General features: G+C 33.5%; 1 protein-coding gene across 1 annotated transcript; it reads right to left on the bottom strand.

The window, feature by feature from the left end:
- Positions 1-10361: 10361 nt before the first annotated feature.
- On the bottom strand, positions 10362-17993 carry LOC133198328 (ryncolin-1-like). Its single transcript, XM_061334432.1, has 5 exons — positions 17981-17993; positions 15305-15441; positions 14930-15026; positions 13073-13240; positions 10362-10612 (listed from the first exon to the last, which is right to left on the bottom strand). Exons 1-5 carry the CDS (start codon positions 17991-17993, stop codon positions 10362-10364), a joined length of 666 nt encoding a protein of 221 aa, XP_061190416.1.
- Positions 17994-23129: the final 5136 nt, after the last annotated feature.

The raw sequence follows: 23129 nt of genomic DNA, 5'->3' as shown, positions 1-23129 counted from the left end.
TAACTATAAGTGATATTGATGAGAAAGTTAAACCACGAAATAACGTAGTTTTTCTCTTAAAACCGGAAGTTTAAAGTTTTTTTTCCGGTGGAATCTAACATATTTCAAAACAGCGAAAGGGAAGCAAGAATGCGAGGAAAGTTTTAATTTTAAAAAGAAAAGTTGAAATTTTCGATTTCTTCGATCACTTCCTGTGATGCCCGGAAGTGACGGCTGACGCTTTTAACCCTATGTGTTTTGCCTTCTCACCAAGTTTTATTATTCCTATCAGTTTGGTGTCTTACTTTCATGCCGTTTCCGAGATCTAGCTGAAATAACTTTTCATTTTGAGGACAAGAAAACACGAGACCGGAAGTGAACTTTACTAAGATATTTCACGTCACTCTAGACATCTGCAGTCTCAATAACATATATAAAAATCATTTAAAGATCTCTATCTATAAGCGATATGTTGGGGAAAATTCAAAACCCCTATTATGTAGTTTTTCTCTCATAACCGGAAGTTGTCGTTTTTTGTTTCCAGTGGGACTAACACATATCGTAACTGTGAAAAAGATACAATTATATGATGCAAGTCTTATTCCAAAAGAGAAAATTTGAAATTTTTAATTTCTTTGATCACTTCCTGTGACGACCGGAAGTGACGACTGATGCTCTTACCCCAAATGGTTTTGTCTACTCCTCAAGGTCTAATACTCCTAATAAGTTTGGTGTCTAAATCTCTTACAGTTTCTGAGATCTCACTCGGACAAGTTCTCATTTTGCGGACATTTAATCGCGCGACCGGAAGTGAATTTTACAAAGATATTTGACGTTACTCTAGACATTTGCAGTTTTAATAACATATTCAAAAATCAGTTCAAATACCTTATATATATAAAATATTTATGGGAAAGTAAAATAATCAAATTATGCAGTTTTTCGCTTATAGCCGGAAGTTGACGTTTTTGTTTCCGGTGGGGACAACATATTTTGAATCTACAAATAAGATGCAACAATGTGATGAAAGAAAAAAATCAAAAAAGGAAAGTTGAAAATTTCGATTTCTTCAATCTCTTCCTGTGACGACCGGAAGTGATGGCTAACGGATATAAACATATTCTGCAAACATACTTGTCATGATCTATAATCCCTGAAAGTTTGAGGTCTTAATCTTTTACCGTTTCTGAGATATCGTCCGGACATGATCTCTTTTGAAAAAACGGAAATTGGACATATTTGATGACCGGAAGTGAATTTTGCAAAATCCTTAAAAATGTTTTTAGATTATTTTATTTGTCATAATCCCTGAAAGTTTCAAGAAAATCCATTGAGCCATCTTTGAGAAATCGCTTGGAGAAAAAAACGGGAAAAAAATAATAATAATAATAAACAATAGAATCACTATAAGGTCTTCCGTCTGAAACGGAAGACCTTAATAATAATAATAATAATAGGGAAAAAGAAACCGAACGAAAACAAGAAGGTCTTCCGTTGGAAACGGAAGACCTTAATAATAATAATAATAATAAGAAACAGTAGAATCACTATAAGGTCTTCCGTGAAGACGGAAGACCTTAATAATAAGAAACAGTAGAATCACTATAAGGTCTTCCGTGAAAACGGAAGACCTTAATAATAATAATAAGAAGAAACAGAGTAAAAACAATATGTTCCCAAACTTCGTTTGGGGAACATAATAAATACATGACATTACTACATACGATAAGGAGAATAGTTTTTCCAACCGGCCTCATGAGATATTTCAGACGTGAAGATCTTATAGTGGGTACGACACTTCTTCTGTTTACCATTGTACCCGAAGAAGCCACAATTTTTATGACACATCAAAGAACATTCACACACAGATCTAGCTTTGTATTCTCCTAAAACCTCGTTATTAAAGATTCTATTGTTTAATTCCGGTTTTGCGGTATATAGCCTTGAGATAACATTAGCTTGAGACAAGGTAATGAAGGCATTGATTGAATAAATAAGCCGAAGAATGTTCATCTTCTATTTTTGGAGTAACACACACTGAAGTGTTGCTGCAAGAATTTGTAAAAACATCTTTTAGCTGCAAAGTATAAATATCAGAGTTTTAATTCATAACTGAAAATTGATTGGACACCTGTTTCGTAATATGAATTACTATCGCTAAAATATCGATGCTGAGCGAAAAGTGATTGGTCCTTTGGTAATATGATGAAACTTGATTCATTTATAGAGCTCTATAGCTAAGCTCTCGGCACTTTGAGTGAAAGTTGCGAGTCCTTCAGATGAGACCTTAAAAACCACGGCAGGCGTTGGCACGATAAAGATCCGCCACTGCTCAATGGCCGTGAGTGCCGAGTAAAGGTCTAAATGTGAAGCCCTTCCCCGGTATATGAGGACGTCTATATATGAGTGAAAAATTATCGAAAGAGACATAAAACAACATTCGATCAATATAGGACTCTACATGATTTTTGTATATTGAATATTCATTACATGACAAGGTATTGCAGATATTTTTCTCCAATTCAATCCTTAGTATTCTGAGATTAAAAAAATTCTCCTTTATATTTACATAAATATACTTAGCATTGTTAGTAATTATAAATAAACTTTGCTTCTTCAATTATTTTATCATGACAAGACTTTATCTTTCAAAATATTGTAAACTGTAAATTAATCCACATTATAAACTATTAAATTACTCTTTTGTTATTGATTACTTTTATTAATTTTTATTATTCTCATTATTAAATTAAATAGTTTTAATGATATTTAAAGATTTAAAAGAATCCAAATATGTTATGTTATTTTCCTAAATTTTTTTTCGCTTAATTATCAAATTGTTTATTTTTATCATTTATGACAGGAATATCTATTGTAAAGGAATAGGCAACTCTCGCAATATCTCATAAGTTGCGGCAATTTGTAAATTAATGTTAAATATAATTTATTTCCAGTGCTATCAAATGTTATAGAACAAACCTTTTATTTATCTATCAAAAATTATTCACGATTTATTTTTAGCACCGTTTATACTCCTTAGTTTAGTATAATTATGATTTATTTTCAAAATCAACACATTATCTCTCTTTTGTGATAATGATTGAGAGCCAAAAATTGAAGTAGCATACGTATATTTAGATTAATTATAAAAGAACTTATGATTAAGTACCAGTTGTAAGTATATGAAATTTGAATCAAAGTAATTTCTCGTATAATTTTTTTGCACATGTTTCCTAATCGGAACGAACTATAAAAATCGAATTGTTTGCACGAATTGGAGCAAGCAAAGGATAGAGATATAAAAGTGACCGTTGTATTGCCATTGAAGATATACGATTTTCTGCATACAAGCACCCGTTCACCGTGTAGTTTTTTGAATTTTTATATAAGACCTGTGTTTTTGATACCACAATTTGTTTTTCTAAAAAAGTTTTTAATTTATTTAGAAAATGGGGAAAAAATCATGGTTTGATCATCGATGAAGTATGCAGTACATTTGCAATTACATGATTAAAGCATTAATCTCGCTGAGAGTTGAAAATCGTTGAAGTTGCACCCTCAAGACTAAAAAAATGCAAATCGTAATATGTTATTTTATGATCTATGAAGAGTTTTTGAACAATTCCAAAAAAGCAGACTTCAAAAGCAAATTCTTTAAAAAAAATTAATCACTTACAGTTTGATATCCATTATTTCAATATCCGTATTCAGAATCCATATATTTCAACATATTCATTATATGAAATGTATTACTTGGAGGCTTTTATTTTTAAGTAAATCTTTATTCGGGTTTCGGCTTGACTTATTATTTTTTTTATCGTATCGACAATAGAAGATGAGAATTATTTTGTGTTTTCTCTTTTACACTCAATGGTCTGAATCCACATATTCCTCCTATTTCTTTAATCTTGTCTAACTTCTAATTTGTATATTTGCATGAAAATAAAAGAGAGTATGATTTGATGGAAATGTGAAATGTTAAAAAGGTTTTTGCTTTTAAAGGCGGATGCAATGAAATTTGTGCACGAAATTTTAGAGAGATTTTGAAACTTAATTAAAACAAACGCCAATACAATGCTGCAATATTAATTCCTTTTTAAAGGAAATCAATCTTCGGCATTTCAGATAAACTGCAATTGAAAATCGGACTTTTCTAGGTTAAACCACAACTATCTTCTGATTTATTTACTAAAATTATCACAAATTCCGGTAAATTTGATTTCCATTAATTATGAAAATGATGTAAAATCTTTCATTGTTGAGCAAACCTACGCTGTACAATTGAGGCTACCGATTGAAAATGATATGGTAATGAGGTCATAATGAGGTGTGACGCAGTAACTGTTGCTCCGCCCTTATAGATCTAAATTAGGAAATAGAGCTAGAAATAGATATTTAAGTAATTGCATAAAAATAAATAAATAAGGAAAGTCGGTATTAAAACAAATAAATAAACAGTACTGTAGTTATTTTTCTTTTATAAAACAAAACGCCAAATAAAATTCGCTTTTTACTGTGCGCTTGCACTCCATGACAAAGAATGTCGTTTACATTTGGCGCCAGCTGCTGAGTTGTGCAGTGAAAAATGTAATAGATAGGCGAGACAGAGTTAATATAAAAGACACTAGATGAAATCCCGCGCAAGCGCGGGGAATTGAATTTATACCACTAACGACAGAAAATATATAATTGTAGTTTTTACTGACAGCCTACAGGCTTATAGCAGGAGGAAATACTTTGTTCAAAATCCCGCATAAAGTAGATGAATGTCTCCACCCCCCCCCCCGCCCCCCTCGCCCCTACCCCACCCTTTTCTGTAAAAACTTGAAAAATAACAATTTCGTTAATTGGCCTTTATTGTGAAACCTGTTATATACTATGTTATGCTATATATTGTACTTCAGATGCTCTTATTTCATTTCCGTCAAGGATAAAAGCAGCGAATATGCATATTTTACTGATAAACTGCATGATTTTTTTTTCGAGGGGGGGGGGGGCAATTCACAAATACTTGGGTCTTGGTTTATAAATATGTATGTACCTTATTTATACCTAAAAAAATGTAGTTTACTTTTTTATATATATCAATAGGGTACATACATACATTTATAAACCAAGACCCAAGTACCGGGTCTGTGTAAAAAGTAGTTTTTAACGCCCTATGAATAAGCCTTACTCGTATTTGATACAAAAGACTGTAATCAGGAAAAAAATGAAATGTATTGATTAAAGCACAACATTTTTCACAGCTTTAATTGTATTTGAACAATACCTTATTCATTAATTTTCTCTTTTAATGTTAGCAAGTTTACTACGAAGTACATATTGTACTTCGGGTTCGTTGCCACGATGCTCTCGGTAAGGGATATATGTATATATAATTTTACCGATAAATTTATTAGAAAAACCTACTACATACATGAAATAGTCTTTCGATATATAAATATATTCAAAACTTATAGTGTTATCAATGATATACCATTATTTCAATGACCATTCATACAAAAGTTTTGTTTTGTTTTTTAATTAATTGATCGCCTCGTTTTTCTTTTTAACATCGGGCTCGATGCTATATGATGTTCTAGAAGCTTCCGTCAATATTAAGATCGGTGAATGACGAAAATGATATGCATATTTCCCTCTTTAATCGGTTATCACAACTTATTTCTTTTATATCATTTAAATCAAGTTTTGATTGAATAATTCGTTGATGACGTTTAATTAAATAAATAAATGATTGCTTGTCAGTTTCTTTAAAAATTGCTTGTATCTTAGATCCGCCAACCGGAAACGCCACCGTACTCACGTTTTTGCTATTTCATGGCTGTTTATAGAAAATAAAAGTAGACTTTTAATTTTATGTACGATATTGACTATGCGAGTGAAATCTAAATATAGTTTACGGACATCATCTTGTATACATGTATTGTTAGAGAAGTAAGTAAGAACTCTGGTGCACCCGTTTCGGAGGTTATTTGCAAAATTTATTAATTTATAAGTGTAGATAGGCTTTATTTATTTCTTATAGGAAGAGGTGATGAAGATATTAAGGGAAATCATGGCGTGTACCCCCTCCCTTCCATGCACATTCAGGTTTTCATGTGTACGCATAGTGCTATTATCTAAGGGGTGATCAAAAAGTTCTCGAACTAATTGAATAACTTCCATAAAAGAAATGAAATTAGGTTTTAGTGTTCATTATTTTAAAGTAGTCCTCTCTGATTTGAATGTACATCTGCCACCGTTTTGCCCATGCGCGAATCACGTGACATGCTCCGTAGCGTTCTGTTCACAGAAGCTAAAAGATTTTTCCTAGTCTTATATTTCTTACCATACAAGCTTTTTTTTTTATAACAATAACAGTCCATTTGTCAGAAATGGCCTAACCTCGACAATAGGATGGGTGGATAAGGAAATCCTTTCCTAGAATGAGCATGGTGACCATCACAATCCGAGTCCTCTGCCTTGGAAGCATCGTTTATCCAATGTAAATAAAGTACGGACGCCTTCTTTTTATCATATCTTATATGTTTAAAGTCTAAAGTAAACGATAATTTAAGGATTTAATAATTATATTATTGAAAAGATATTCAACTATTTTTCTAACTGTAACTTGGCGAACTTTCATAACAGATTGCTCAACTAAGGACACATCTCTTCCCCATCTTGCTTTCACAGGGCAAAAGAACAAATATCATTTTTAACCATCTCCCTTCCTTCACTAAAACAATCAATCCAATTAATAATTGAACTTCTGGCAAGTCTTTTGTCTTCATAAATCTTGTACAAATTATTATATGCTACTGCAAAGGAATTTCCAAGATACACGTTAAACTTTACAGCCGTTCGTTGCTCGAGTACGACTGAGTCAATCATTTTTTGTCACAAGTCACCTACATATTGACGTCATTTTCACATTGTGACGTCACAAACATGGAGTAAAACATTACATAACATCTGCTATTTATAGAACATGTGTTTGACTATATGTCTGCCAAATTTCATTCCGATCTGAATTGTGGTTGTGTAAATATAGAGATAGTTCGCAAACTTTTTGATCACCCCTCATAGACATACTACAAGTATTGTTAACATCAATATGAAATAACCAAGAGTGTACATGCATGTACAAATGTTACAAACTCTAATGCATTGCAAGCGTTGACCCCCCTCCACTCCAACCACCACCACCACTACCACACACACAATATGAAAGTTGCACACTATGTCACTTGCATTGAATATACAAACCCTTGGGGTTCAATTTATTTTTTTGAAAAAGAAAACACATGTAGCAAAGGAGATGTACAGTTATCCAAATGTTAGCTGTTAAATTCATTTAAATTAAATTATTTCACTTGTTTACTTGTACATCATTTACTACTATATAGTGGAATGATTGTTGGCATACAGCCATGTTACATAATACCATGCCAGAACAATGTTTTAATTACCCTTTTGTCAGAGGATGGGTTCCGCCTTCAGTTCGGGACCAAAGAGGGTATTTAGGACAGATGTACTTATACTTAAAAAATCTCTTCCTTTTTAGAGGGATGCATTATGAAAAAAATATGAGATATACAGTGTGAAGTCCTTTATAAAATTTAAGAGTTTTATTATACCTGGTTTTAGGCTCCTGGGTACCGACCAGTCACAATCTAACCGATCGCGGACCCGATCCGAACCAAAAACCAAAGGTTCGTCTTGCATTTCTTATTTAGATTTGTGAATTTCATGACCCTGGGTCATGTGTTCTGGTTTTAGATTAGGGCTATTTTAATCTATTGTGGAAATGCATTATTTCTTTGAAAATCTTCCCTGCTCCTTGGTATATCGAAGGCAAACAGATTAAAAGTTTGAATAAGCAAGGGCATTTTTACCAGAATTTTGAACATCTGGACCATTCAAGCATTCGTTCTGGCCAGGGCTCTGTTTTGTATTTTACTGAGAGTAAATATCTTCATTTGCCATTTATTTTTTATAATTAATCACTGTAAATAAAATATTTAAAGGGGTTCATAGAATAAAGAATTATGCTAGAATTTTTATCGTATAATACAAAAAGTACTTTCATAGTTTAATGATCAGGTAGACTTGTAAAAAATAGATAAATAAAAAATGAGACAAAAATAACATATCTTATTAAATGTTCTTCAGAGAGCTAGAGAGGCCAATTTGACAGGTTTAATATGCGGTTGTCGAAGTACAGATGCACTAACAGTTTGATAATAGTCTGCTTGGTGAAAGTGATAAATGGAAGACAGATTAGAACTTGATTTATAAGTTGTTACTGATTACTAGACTAATTATTTCGTTGATCCTGATCATCCTATTTCTCTTGCTTTTTAGCAACAAAGATTCATTTATCAGCTTATTTTATACTCTATGGATCCTCTCAATTGTTGTATTATACTCAGATGGTCATTGGACCTCTTGTTTAATTAGGTTTCGAAAAAGGTCATTTAACCTTTATTTCAGTAGTTAAAGTTTAAATAGCTAAATCTTAATTAGTCTTTCTTGTTTATAGATATTTTTATTACTGTTGTTATATGTATATTTCGATAATGTATATATCCTATCAAATATTTTACGTCACTTAAGGTAAAGCTATAGTAAGCTTTTCTGATCAAACTTTGTCCGCTGTCTGTCGTCGTAGTTGTTGTCGTTGTGGTAAACTTTTTACAATTTCACCTTCTCCACAACCACTGGGTCAATTTCAACCACACTTGACACAGAGAATCGTTGCGTGAAGGGGATATAAGTGTATGTAAATGAGTAATAAAAGTTGTATATAGGAATACAAAGGAAAAATCTTGAAAAAAGATTTTTCAAGAAATGCAGTAATATTTATATGGAAGAATCCAGAGGTAAAGTATATTCAATTTTGTTCAAATCACGGCTCCCTTGGTTAGAATGGGACCACAATGTGCAATCAAAGTTTTACATAGAGATACATAGAAAAATCTTTAATTTTTTTCCTCCAGAATAGGAAAGCCATGATTAGCCGTATGGCATATATGGGGACTTTGAACAGTATTCAAGTTCAAAAGTCAATTAAACAATGCAAATTTTGGAGCAGAGCAAACACAGACCTCTAAAACATCAGAGGTGGGATCAGGTATCATGGAGGAGTGAGCATCCCCTGCCGACCGGTCACACCCGCTGTTTGCTCCTTGTCATTATCAGGAAATAACGGAAATATCCGTCGACATTTCAATTTGTAAATAATGGCCTAACAATTAGTATGAAAATCGTCAGTCAGCATTTGACTTAATGATAAATTGTATTTGCTGACAAGGTCATTGTATCGACCGTAGAACGTACGAAATGACGACTTTAAACGAGACTGCTGATATTCTTCTTTCATCATATTGTTTGTCAATAACTTACCTCGATTTAGAAATTGTACATACGTAGAACATGCTCTTGCGTATCAAATCAACTGAGAGATATAAACCCTGTATGCAGGTGATGAGGGTATATTGCTGGATAAGTAAGGGAAGTTGACGATTGAAAAGTTAAAGTCATCACTTTTATCATAAAGCTTGGTTGTTAGATTACCACTAATATCTTTTTCTAGTAAAATATCCAGATATGAAACAGATGTGTCAGACTCTGTGGTATCTTTATTTCAAGCTCACCGGGATACATGTATATCGTATCAACATAATGGAAATAACCATTATTAATTGGCAATACGTCGTCCATATATCTAATTGTCGAGTTGAAGGCCACATCAAGTGTTTTCTTCTTTTCACGTATAAGATTTTGAACAAATTCTGCTTCATTTGAATACAAAAAAGGTCTGCTAATAACGGGGCGCAATTGGTAACCAGGGGATTTCCAATAGATTGTTGGAAGACCTGGTCACCAAACCAACATAGATATTGTCAATCAGAAACTCAAGCATCACTTTAATATCAACTTCAAAGTACTTGTGTTTACAATCAGAATGTTTTTTAACAAAATAATTTTGCAAATGACTAATGACAAGGTAAGTAAATTTAAGAGTTCCGTTTTTATTGAAGAAGCACCTTGTTTTGAAAAACAGTCGTAAAAATAAAATAATTACAATTATTAATGCATATTAAAAGTGTCTTTTTATCAAAATAGATCCATCAGCGTAATGTGCTTTAAAACATTTAATGAATCGTGAATTCAGGGTTTTGCCTGTTTTTACAGTTTTCATCTGTTAATCTATAAGTAATAAAAGGGGTAAAAGATATTTATATAACCTTTTAGCCTTCAGAAATGTCATCAAACTGATCTCTAAATATATATAACAAATCATATCTTTTTAATATGTTTAAAAGACTATCAAAAATAAATACTGTACATGTATATTACATAAATATAATGCACATAAATAATGGATGATTTACCTAACGACGTTTGACCATCATCACGGTTTTCCTTATAGGTGTCCCTTTATCAATAGGATACCAAGGAAATGCCCAGTCGTCAGAGGCCCACAGGCCATTAAGGAAGGCCTGATGGCACCTGTTAAACCACCAGCCCCCTTTAAGTCCGGCAGCACAGCTCCCTGCATCGTGATCATTATCCCTGTCTGGAGTACTGAAGTACATCCCAGGCAGATGAAGGGGAGGGTCCCCAGGATTTCGCATCCTGTCTCCTAGAGAATTATAAAAAAATCATAGGTTTTAACAAACTTTTTCTAGATCATAACATTTATATTGTTAAGTATCAAGCCTTAACCCTAGCCCTGACAAATCATAATCCATATAAAAAGTTAGAACTATTCGCTAAGCACTTTGAAATTTGAAGTTGCGATTCTTCTGAAGAGACCTTATACTCAAATACCGTGTTTGAAAGGAGTTTGAATACTAAGGAACCGTATTTGGTCCATGGCGCTGATTGCCGAGTATAGGTCTAAATTAGAATTTATTTAACGGTTAACTAGTAATTTCAGATCCTTATGGCGACCTTATTTAATAACCTGTCATATGTAGAAGTCGTACATGTATATGTCATGGGCAGGGGTGAAGCAAAAAAAAAAAGACCTGAAGGATCCTGCTTTGATAAATGATATCTTTACTGTGAAATAGGCTGTGGGTTTCTTAGCACCATAGTTTTATTTGACTTTATACTTTATTTCAAAGGCAAATGACCAATATTGTATGTTCTAATGGTTTAGTACATGGGATAAGTCGGTAAGTGAAGTTTTGAACAGGTAAAAGTTTGTTTGTCAGGGTATTATTCATACAAATAAGGTAGAGCTAAACATTGTTAAAAATCTATAAAACATTGTGATATGTAGTCATTTTGCGTCTGCCTTCACTGTAGCCAAAGTGTGTTACAAGCTTTGCTTTGAGAAATGCTCTTCCCAAACGATTTAAAGATGTTTTAGAGTACATTTACGAAAACATTCTAAGAAAAAAAAGTACAATAAAATTTGTAAAAAAGAAATATGTTTGATTATAAAATTATTTTCAGACGTTTTTCAACATTTAATTTCAAAGAATGTTAAAAATTGTGTTAAAGACATGCCTCAAAAAAGTAAATAAATAAATAAATAAAAAAAAAACAAACAAAAACTCCCACCCACACACACACAAAAACCAACAACAACAAAATAATTTATATGTGTATTGTTCATGCAAAGGGAAATATAACTGTGAACATCGATATAATTCTGAGTAAGGGAAATTTGGAATCCGTTATGACGTTACAGTAAGCAGTATGAAGTGAACTTAACAATGTTTTTCCCCAATATTTGTAAACGAAAATTTATTTCAACACTTACCCGGCGAATAAATGAAAACCATGAAAAAATATTATAAAAATGCTACACAGGGGTAACTTCTTTCGAACGGTGACGTCATTAATCCTCATCATAACGAGCGAAAAATCACTTGGTCTAGACGGAATGTAAACAGATACCAAAAACAGGTTTTAACAAGCAAGTATTCTTAAATATTATGTGCAATTCTTATGGGATTACAGAATATTAACGAGGTATGCAAGATCAAATTGGTTTTATCCATATAGTTTTTGCGCAGTCCGTCCGTCTGTCTGTCTGCAAAAACTTTAATCTTGCCTATAACTTTTGATTGGTTGCAGCTATGGCTTTCATATTTCACATGTGTACTCCTTGTGACAAGATCATTTTTTGATTACCATCATATTTGACCTTTTGTCCTTAAAGTTAGACCCACTTTTGCAAAATTTTATGAGACAACAACCGTGGTAATAACATTTAAACAGTTGGTGCTTGGGCTTTCAATCTTCACGTGTATTCTCAGTGAAAAGACTTTTATTTGGATACCAACAACATTGACCCTTTGACATAGACCCTGGAGTTTGACCTTATTTTGAAAAACTTTAACCTTGGTCATAACTTTTCAATAGCTGGTGTTACAGGCTTTCATACTTAATATGTATTGTGCTTGTGACAATACCTTCCTTTGGATACCATCAATTTTGGCGTTGACCTTGGAGTTTGACCTACTTTGAAAACTTTAACCTTGGCCAAAACTTTTGGTTCTAGGGCTTTCGCATTTTACGATCATGTGTATCACTTGTGACAAGACCTTCCCTTGGGCACCATTTGACCTCGACCTTGCCGTTTTACGTACTATTAAAAAACCTCAACCTTTGCAATAACTTTATTTCGCAGGTATATTCCTCGAGACAAGTCCTTGCTTTGGGTACCAACATTTTAATCTTTTGACCTTGAGTCTGACTTGCATTTGACAACTTAAACCTTCGCCATAAGCTGCTATACGGGGGGATCAGTGTTTAACAAACACATCTTGTTTTTTTTTTACTTATTTTCTTTAATGAAGACAAGCGCCGTTTTTCTAAATACTGGCCAGCCTTTCCTCCGTTATTCTTGACAAAATCATGGAATGCAAAGTAATAACAACATAGTGAATGTGGCTTTATGAATAGCAATAGCTCTTCTTGCCTATTTTCCATAATGCGCTAGCGCCCATTATGGAATATTTCAGCAAAGCAATTGCTATCTCTAAAGTCATTGTCAATAAATAACATTGTCTATTTCTAACATATTTTCAGCTTATGTAGCTTTAATTCGCAGCCACCTGTACAAAGATAAATTTGTGTAACATACCTAAGGTTCCTGTAGCATTTCCCGCCAAAAATAGTTTATACTTCTCGGCTTCATCCGAAACAGAAAACTGATCGTACAATTCATACTTTGTCTCACCATTCTCTAGTGTAATGGTAACATATAGAGATGAGTCGTTTTCCTTTGTAAGCTGATTTATGACGTCATTTCCTATATAAAGGTATATTTGAAATAATTTTTAAATACGTGCATGTAGCAAATACATAAAGCAAAAATAAATCCAGCAAAAAAAAAAAAAAAAAAACAAAACAAAAAACAAACAAACAAAAACTAGAAAACCAAAAACAAAACAAAACAAAACCGTGCATAGGGAAAAAAAGATACAGATTTCTGTTAAAATTATAAAATATCAAAATCACAATTAATTACGAAAAATTCTTAAAAAAAGTTCTTAAAAAAATTCTTAAAACCATGTAACTCGATTTTTAAATGTGAACCTTTTTTTTTTTAAATTTGTTTTAATAATTATCGAAAATCCAGATTTTCCATATTTATTTCAATTAAATATCATAATTTAGTTTCTATTTTACAAAGGTAATTTGAAAACAGAATAAGATATTCTCGAAAGGGAGGTTAATGAAACAACTACAAAATAAAAAAAAAAAAAAAAAAAAAAAAAAAAAAAAAAAAAAAAAAAACTCGTTTACTCTCTTTCACGCTTTGTATAAGTGAAGTCATTTTTAAATAATTTTATAGAAAGTAAAATAATGCTAAAAATAAAATGTGCCGACTTAAACATGGCAAGAATAGAATATTTCGTTCTAGAGTTGCAGAGTAGGGAATTGATCCTTATGACGCAGGTACGAAACGGAAACCGATACTTTAGATGAGACCTTATAAACGTGTCGCAATAGATGCACTTCCCTTACTTATGCAGCAATATACCCATATCACCTGCATACGGGGTTTATATCTCTCAGTTGATTCGATACGCCAGATCATGTTCTACATATGAACAATTTCAAAAACGAAGTTATTTATTGACAAACAAGTTGATGTACCAAGAATATCAACAGTCTCGTTTAAAGTCATCATTTTGTAAGTTCTATGGTCGATACAATAACCTTGTCAGCAAATACAATCTACCATTAAGTCAAATGCTGACTGACTTTTTTTCAAATAATTTGTTATGCCATTATTTACACACTGAATTGTCGACGGATTTTTCCGTTATTTCCCGATAATGACAAGGAGCACACGGCGGGTGTGACCGGTCGGTAGGGGATGCTCACTCCTCTATGGCACCTGATCCCACCTCTGAAGTTTTAGAGGTCCGTGTTTGGTCTACTTTTATTTTGTAATGTTAAATGGACTTTTGAGCTCGAATACTGTTCGTTATTTCCACATAATTCATGCTGGCACAAAAACAGAAACTCTTTTAAGATCACTCTCAAAAGCCATATAACCGAGTACAGATCTCATTTTGCAGCCTTTCATCAACAATAGGTGGCCTGAAAAATATAAAGTATCCGTACAAGTGTTATGGGACACCGGGTCCCCAATGTCAATAATCTGTAATATTTACGTTTGCTGTTTTTTTTCTACTAAGCCACTGTGAAATTGATTTGAAATTCATTTTTGTGTATACTCACGCGTAGAAATATACACAATGAAACTCGTGCTAAAGTGACCTCACAATTAGGCTACAGAGACGTTAATAAAAATGTAACGATATAGGGCAGCAAGAAATTTAAATATTGAGTACATCATTGGTTCTTTTTAATTTGTAAAATGTAAATATAAGGAATGTTTTTAAGTTTTGTGTGATTCGTTGGTGTGTACATCACACAGACTTGTCACGTAAGCATATTTCATGAAGCGCGCTATATTTTTAGTTACCTATCCAGACATCCTGTTCCGGTGAACCAAATCCATTCTTATATTCTGCCCAATTCTTATTAAAGCTCTGGGATCCATCAACACGTTTTTGGATAACCTTTGATAGATATATTTTCATTCAATCGTTACTGTGATGAACGGTTGTAAGATAAATGTATTGAAAATTGACTCAAAATGTGTATGTTTTAAAGCATATTTAAGCAAATCAAAAAACAGTATCAGGAAAATGTTTCCTTTTTACCGTATTATAAAAACCTGATATATCGATAGAGTGCTAAAATATCTTGTTTTGCTTCCATAAATTTTCACTTTTCAAATGCGTCCAGATAACCAAAAGCATTCCCATTATTTGAAGCTTATAAATATCGTAAATACCGTCCATCCTCCGTCCATTGTTTCCATGTCGCAGTAAACCTTGACAGGACTGGACACAGTCCCATACGGATAAATTTCGAACACTCCTGAATTAATCTGACCATTTTCAAGAAAATCCTTACAGTCTTGTGGAAGAGCTAAAACAGAAAATAAAATATTAAACATATTAAACTGATTTGATTTCATAAGATTAAAACCGACACAATGACAGGTAGATATTATTACTTACTAGTATTAGGTTTGTTACTGACTGTCTAAAGTAATGTGTCTGGTTGATCAATCTCATAGAAGGTAAGGCGAGCCGTCTACGATATTGATCGACCCAATATATTTCTGCAGACAGTCAGTAACAAAACAAAAATAAGTGATTTACTTTCTCAATGATCATAGCTCCGTGCTCAAACCAATGGAGGTGCGATATTCCAATCCAAGGGAAAATAAAAATGTATTTCAATTTTAAGAGGTACAATGTATTTGTTAGATACACCGTAAGTATGGTTTGATTGTGATCTAGAATGTGTTTGTTTGTTTGTTTATTGTTTAACGTCCTTCTCGAGAATTTTTCACTCATATGGAGACGCCACCACTTGCCGTTTGAGAGCTGCAAATTTTGACCTATATTCTGCACTCAGGCCTATTGAGCAGTGAGGGATCTTTTTTCGTGCCAGCACTTACTGGAGGGACCTCAGTTTATACGGTCTCATCCGAAGGACCGGTCTTCCACGTCCCACAGTCGGATTCGAACCCGCGATGTAAGGATCAACTCCTTACTCTGCGATTCTAGAGCGAACGCTCTAACCACTACATCACGCGGGCAACGATGTAGAATGTGATATTATAATTTGCTATAATTTAATATTCAATACTCTCCTTCAATTCTTTCGTATAAAAACTTTATTTAAACTTCAGATTTTGACATATTCAACAGAAATTATAGATAGACAAAATGTAATATTTATATTGTAAATACGATTCTGTTTAGAATAAAATCAACAGGAAAAATTTACTGATGAGACAGTTTTCATAATCAGGCATAATAAAAACAAAATAAATAAAAAAGAAATCCCTCATAATCATAAATGATATATCCTATTAAGTGTTTTATGACATTAAAACATACGATGATGAGAAAAGTATCTCCATCCCGCCTCGTCAGACATGTCAGACACGAAGATGTTCTTGTGCAGACGGCACGTCTTCAATTTACCATTGTATCCAAAGAAGGTACAATTCTTTTTACACACTTCAGAGCACGCACTCAGCGATCGAGCTGTGTATTCTCCGTATACTTCTTTATTCGACGTTTTATTATCTAATTCCTGTTTTGCGGTATATCTCCGCGAAATGATGTTAGCTTGTGACGCCGTTAAGAATATAACAATTAAAAAGACAACCCAAGGACTGCTCATATTGCACTAAGTGATATGTTACACAATTTACTGTGTGCCTTTCAAACTTTGCCAATTTATTTCTTAGCTGCCAAGTATTAATATGAGAGCCTTAAGTCATAACAGAAATGTGATTGGGTAGTTGCTAGTGTTTTGAAAAATCGATTTCATGAAACAAAGTGATTCGTCCCTGGGTAAGAGTGATGAAATCCGATGAAGAACTTAATACATTTATTAAAATGGTACATTAAATGTCCATTACAGGATTAAAAATGTATATATCTTTTTCCAATTACATATAGTTTCAGTCCTTGTTATTGGTAAGTAATATATTTTTTTTTATTAAAAAAATATTTGAGGATATTGCTCTAGTGAGCAATTCATATATTTTTAAAGAGATAGTATTTTTAAATTTCATTGTATTAAATTACAGATCAACATCCAGATAGACATTTGTACATTATAGAATTTGTGGGAAAGCCTATTCCCAAAGAATGGTGAGATTGAGATTGATATGTTTTTAATCTTGAATATTTTTTATGATTATTTTGGGAGAAATATGTAAAGATTTATATATTCGAGAGTTATCTCTCTTTCATGAAAAGTGCAAAATGTAAACGATGATAATTGAATTATCTTCATGTAAAATAATGAACATTGTGTGTTATATATTTACATTATATTTATTGTTGTTTTATTATGTTTACAGGGCTATATATTACATATAATTTTGATTCCAATATAACTCGATCACTCCACTGTGCAATAAATCTTTGAAGAACCCTGACAGCAGTTTTGTGTTTCGTTTCATACCCCTGTTACATATGCTATCTTACGAGACGTATTTTCAATGATGTAAACTCTTTACTTTTTTAAATTGAAAAATAATTATAGATAAAATCTTATTTTTTTTAAATGTGCAAATAATCTTAATTTACAGCATTAAATTAATTTATGTAAAACATCTGACATGGCAAGAAGAACAACTCTGATTTCTTTCTTCGTTCAATTTACATTGAATTTCTTGTAATCTGATAATTTCTTATTAGCAACTGACCAGATGCTCTAATTTTGCGCACGCCTTCATTCTTCCAGCGTACAATATTTACATTTGCTGTGTTTTTCTACTAAGCCAACTGTGAAATTGATTTGAAAGTCATTTTTGTGTAAATATACACGGTGAAACTCGCGCTTCATGAAATATGCCTATGTGACAAGTCTGTGTGATTTACACACCAATAACTCACACAAAACTTAAAAACATTCCTTAATTGCCTCGTCAACATACATTCGCCAGTCATCTTGATTTGTTTTTATTGTGGGATATTCAACCCCTTATTATCGCAGGTACAAAGCTCAAATCTGTACAACGAATTTCTTATTTATGTTATTTTGTTGGATTATCCTTTATATGTGCCTTGATGAGATTCTTTAGGCTGCTTCTGTGTATGCTTTTTGTGTTTGACTGGCGAAAAACGTAAATACATTGCTATGAACACCTATTTTTCATGCGAATATCATGGAAATCACAATGGAGCTGAAGTTGAAGGAAATGTGTTAATGCGCACGTATGTTGACTTGAATTCCTTTGTTTTGCTTCGCGCCAGTTTGCCGGTCTAAAACCATGAGTTACCCAGTGAACTTTGTGGCTATTTATATATTTCCCAGCATCCAAAATGCATTGCGGTAAACATTCAAAATGGCGTCAGTTTTGATTGCTGGAAGTTCACATGTTAAAAGATTTGAGCAGTTTGTGAATCAAAAGCAAGAATTTCGGAACTTACATTTAAATCCAAATGTTTGTGTTACATTTTATGGTGTGAGCGGAGGAAAGCTTACAAAAAATTGTCACTTGGCAGCTTTAGAACAAAAACTTAGGCACGTTTCTCCAGATTTTCTCATTTTACATTTAGGCGGCAACGATTTGGACACAGCAACAGCAGATGAGACATACGCTTACGAATTATGTTTACGTCTTTGTTGTATTGCGGAAACATTTACCAGTCGATTTAAAATTAAAAAGACTGTTATTTGCCAGCTGATGCCGAGATATCGAACACGGTTTTTAGATATAACTATTTATAATGAATTAGTCATAAAATTTAATAAAGCCTTGAAGAGGGAGCTGGTGGGAAAAGACTTTTTGCGGTATTGGAATCTATCAGGTGTCAAAAACAGCGAGCGTACAGTCGTTTGTGATGGAGTCCATCTGAACAATGAATGGGGCATGCCAATTTACTACAGAAACTTACGTGGGGCGATAATCCAATGTTTAAAATATGCTCGTCAATATTAAGGATTGGGTAAAATGGAAATCTATGTCAACTTTAGCAGCACATTTTCGTTCAGGTTCATTTCCAACTACAAGAAGATAAGTTTATTTAATATCTCCATGATCTCATACAAAAATTATGAATTATAGTATGTAATGCTTAAATCTATCTATACGGTTAACCGACACTGGTTTTTTAAATCATGAATGACAACAAGTATGACTGCGTTAAATGATTGTATACTGTACTTGAGATATCACTTCTACGAAATGTCATAAAACATTGCATGCGAAATATATGTTTAATTAAACCCTGTACTGTTACAAGTGGTAAAATGTGATTTAGTATCAGTTCCAGTTGACTGTGAGCTGGCACAGTTGTAAACGTACATTTCCGAAGGCATGAGTTTGCACAGTGAGCTGACACTAATGCATCTCGTATGATGTTGCACGTACGTTTTGGAAAGTGCTATGGCACATAAAGTATGCATTTGTATGACTGTGCGTGTATGATGTGTTATGTTCGGGCGAATTGAAAATGTACGCTGGTTCTGATACAAATATGAATTGAGTTACTCAAGCACTTGTACATATGTTTAATGAGTGGTGATATGTTAACTCTGCTGTAATTTAATGGAATACAGATGCTTTCTCTTATGACTATGAGTATAGACATGTATGTGACACTCATTCATCTTCTTATCAGGCATTATTAATCGCCAGGTTAACGTGAGAGCTTGGTACATCGATATTGTGCAATAATAAGCGTATCGTAATATGGCGAGGAATCCTGAGTGGGAGTTGGTTTGAGTTTACAACTAGCATGTCATTCGTATGATATGACTTAAGTATTGCATTTTTATTCAAGGTAGTGAACATGCCTCCTAAGCAGAAAAAGCGGAGGACAACAGAAGTGAGTCAGTTGAGCCTCCGCCAAAACAAACTGCAATGTCCAAAGAATGCTTTGAGGATAAAATCCAAAGCGTCATTCAAGCAGCTATTCCTAGTATTACAAAGGCAGTGATTGATGAACTTTCCAGACAACAACAGACGGGCAGCGCTACAACGCAAAATCCGCCAACGCAAGAGAAGGAAGCTGTCAATGTCAATGCTGCGGAACCTACTGTTAATTTGGGTAATTTTAACAGCACCTCCCCTGACGTCCCCGAGAGTATTACAAAGCCTCTAGCCCTGGGAATTGATTCAAAAGTTCAATCTAAAATATGGGCAAATGAATACGTCGACTTTGGTACCTTACTAAAACCAAGCGAAAAAGAAGTAAAATTTTCAATTGAAGGTGACAATGGGCTAACATTTGTTAAAGAAAAAAAAACTCCTCTCAAAATTGAATCTATTTCTCAATGGTTGAAAGCTTTCCACATTTTGTAGGTATTTTCTGCGAGAGGCATACAAATGATGTCACAAAACTAATGAAATACGGAACGACTGTTCAAAAGCTTGCTGACCAGTCTACTGCGTTAGCAGCTATTCAGTACGATAAAACGTTTCGGCAATGGAGAGAGATGTCTCCAGCTAAACTCCCATGGGACCAGTTAAACTTAGAATTGTATCAGGAAGCATTGGCATCTGGTTTGCAATCAAAGTTAAAGGGAGTAGCACAAAAATCTAGTTTTCGTCCCTTCCAGGGTAACAAGGGGAAGGCGGGTAGCAATAAACTCGTATGTTACAACTACAATAACTCCGAACAAGGAATTTGTTCTAGAAAAGACTGTAGATTCTCCCACACATGCCAACGCTGTGGCGGAGATCACCTTAGAAAAATTTGCCCATCAATCCCAAAACTCCCCATTGCACCAAACAAAAATGAGCAAAAATCAACCTCCCAAACCGGAACATCAGAAATTAAGCACTCAGCCCTTAAACTTACAAAATAAACACTTTGATATAGTTACCCCTGTGAATCCTCAACGGTTACAACATTGGCTCTCGGAATACAATAATAGTGACAGAAAATTTTTAGTTGATGGCTTTACAGAGGGTTTTAAAATTCCCTTTCAAGGTGTTCGTAAGCAGAGGTTTTGCAAAAACTTAAAATCAGCTGATCAAAATTCATCAATTCTTCAAGATAAGATAAATAAAGAGGTTGGTTGTGGTCGAGCAGCTGGACCTTTCAAAAATACTCCATTCAAAAACTTTCAGTGTTCATCATTAGGTTTAGTACCCAAAAAACAAGAAGGGGAATTTAGAGTAATACATCATTTTTCTTATCCTGAGGGTCAATCTATCAATGATGGGATCCCGCAAGATATTTGTTCGGTACAATATCAAACCATCGATGATGCGACTAATTTATTAAAACAACTTGGTAGGGGAGTTTTGTTCGCAAAGACAGATATTGAAAATGCTTTTCAAATCATTCCAGTTCATCCGTCAGACCATGAATTACTGGGCTTTAGTGTGGGAAGATTGTTTTATTTTGACAAGACCTTACCAATGGGCCTAAGTTACTCGTGCAACCTATTTGAAAGATTTAGTTCTTCATTGCTTTGGATAATCGCAGCTATGTTAAGGCTTCCCGAAGCTTTAAAATGCGCTCAAAACATATCATTGCGAGGTCGGTTTCGGTTTTAATTTATAAGTATTAAACTTTTTACTTCCAATTTATATAAAGGGTTTCCTCGGCTATATATTTGCATATTTGTTATGACATCACATGACTTTGTTGATCACGTGACGATCTTTATAATTTTTTTGAAGTGTTTCATATAAATCGCTTCGGCGCAGCTGATTAACACAATAATTATTAACATTCTGTTATATAAATAAACTCATCATATCCTTGTGTATCCGAAATGTGCTTGGGAAAAGTCATAGTATTGCTTGGGTACAAAATATTTCCTGAGAAATTCAACTTACCTACAAATTTGAGGGTATTTTCCACACAGTATCGTAATCTGTATTAAAACAAAGCCAACACACATTTTTCCCAAGCAAGATTCAGTTAGAGAACAACCTCTTCTTACAGATTTCCACAAAAATTCTCAGATTAATCCTCATTAATTACCTGCGCCAGACTCTTTTATACACACAAAATAAATTCTACCTCCAACCACATTTCAAAAGTATATTTTTCATAAGCATTTTGAACATGATGAATTTCAATCAAGGGTAGGTAAGCGGTGTATTTTTAAAATATTCGGACATATAAGACTTAAAAAACCTTAAACGACCCGTGAATTTTGCAATAGCTATCTAGCATTTTACATGCAGTTTGAAATAAAGTGTAAAGTTCATGACACTCTCCCCGTCATAACACCTCAAGTTTGCAGTGACCTGACGTCATTTTCCATTATGACGTCATGTTTTTGTAGTTCAGAGATGTGAAGGCACAGAGTGCACTGTCATATTCTACGGGAAGCCTTAACCTACCTGCAATGGAATACTATTACCAGTCTAACTGTGTTCATGTTTTGGATGACTTTCTTTTTATGGGACCAGCTCATTCTGACAATTATTTGAAATCCTTAGAGAACTTCTTTAAATTATGTAATGATATCGGCATCCAAATCAAGGATGAGAAAACAGTGTATCCCACAACAACAATAACATTTTTAGGTCTAGAGGTTGACTCCCTGGCTATGGAAGTTAGGTTACCAAGGGATAAACTTGATAAGCTAAAGGATACATTAGATTCGTTTAAGCACAGAAAACGAGTAAGTTTGAAAGAATTACAATCTTTGATTGGGTTACTGAACTTTGCTTGTGCTGCTGTCCTACCGGGTCGCACTTTTCTAAGATGGTTAATAGATCTTACGAAAGGCTTAAAATTACCCCACTTCAAACGGAGATTAAACAAAGAAGCAAGGGCTGATCTTGAAGCTTTGTCTATATCCATCAATAGATTTAATGGTCGGTCTTTGATATTAGATGAAAGATGGGAAACCTCTGAAATTCTATCTATGTTTACGGATGCAAGTGACCTAGGGTTTGGGGGTACATTTAAAACAAAGTGGTTCTTCGGGGAATGGCCACAAGAGTGGTGTCAATATCACATAACAGTCAGAGGATTGCTTCCAATTGTTATAACTTTAGAACTATGGGGATCTGAATTACGGAACTCCTGTATTAATTTTTATTCAGATAATATTGCAGTAGTATACATCATTAACAAACAAACTTCAGCAGACCCAATAATTATGAAATT

The sequence above is a fragment of the Saccostrea echinata genome, unplaced genomic scaffold (assembly GCF_033153115.1).
Source record: "Saccostrea echinata isolate AGI-Se365-2 ecotype Australia unplaced genomic scaffold, CSIRO_AGI_Sech_v1 ptg000033l, whole genome shotgun sequence".
In the NCBI taxonomy this organism is placed as follows: Eukaryota; Metazoa; Mollusca; class Bivalvia; order Ostreida; family Ostreidae; genus Saccostrea; species Saccostrea echinata.
The sequence above is the reverse complement of the archived record's forward strand: the minus strand, read 5'-3'. Positions and strand labels throughout refer to the sequence as shown.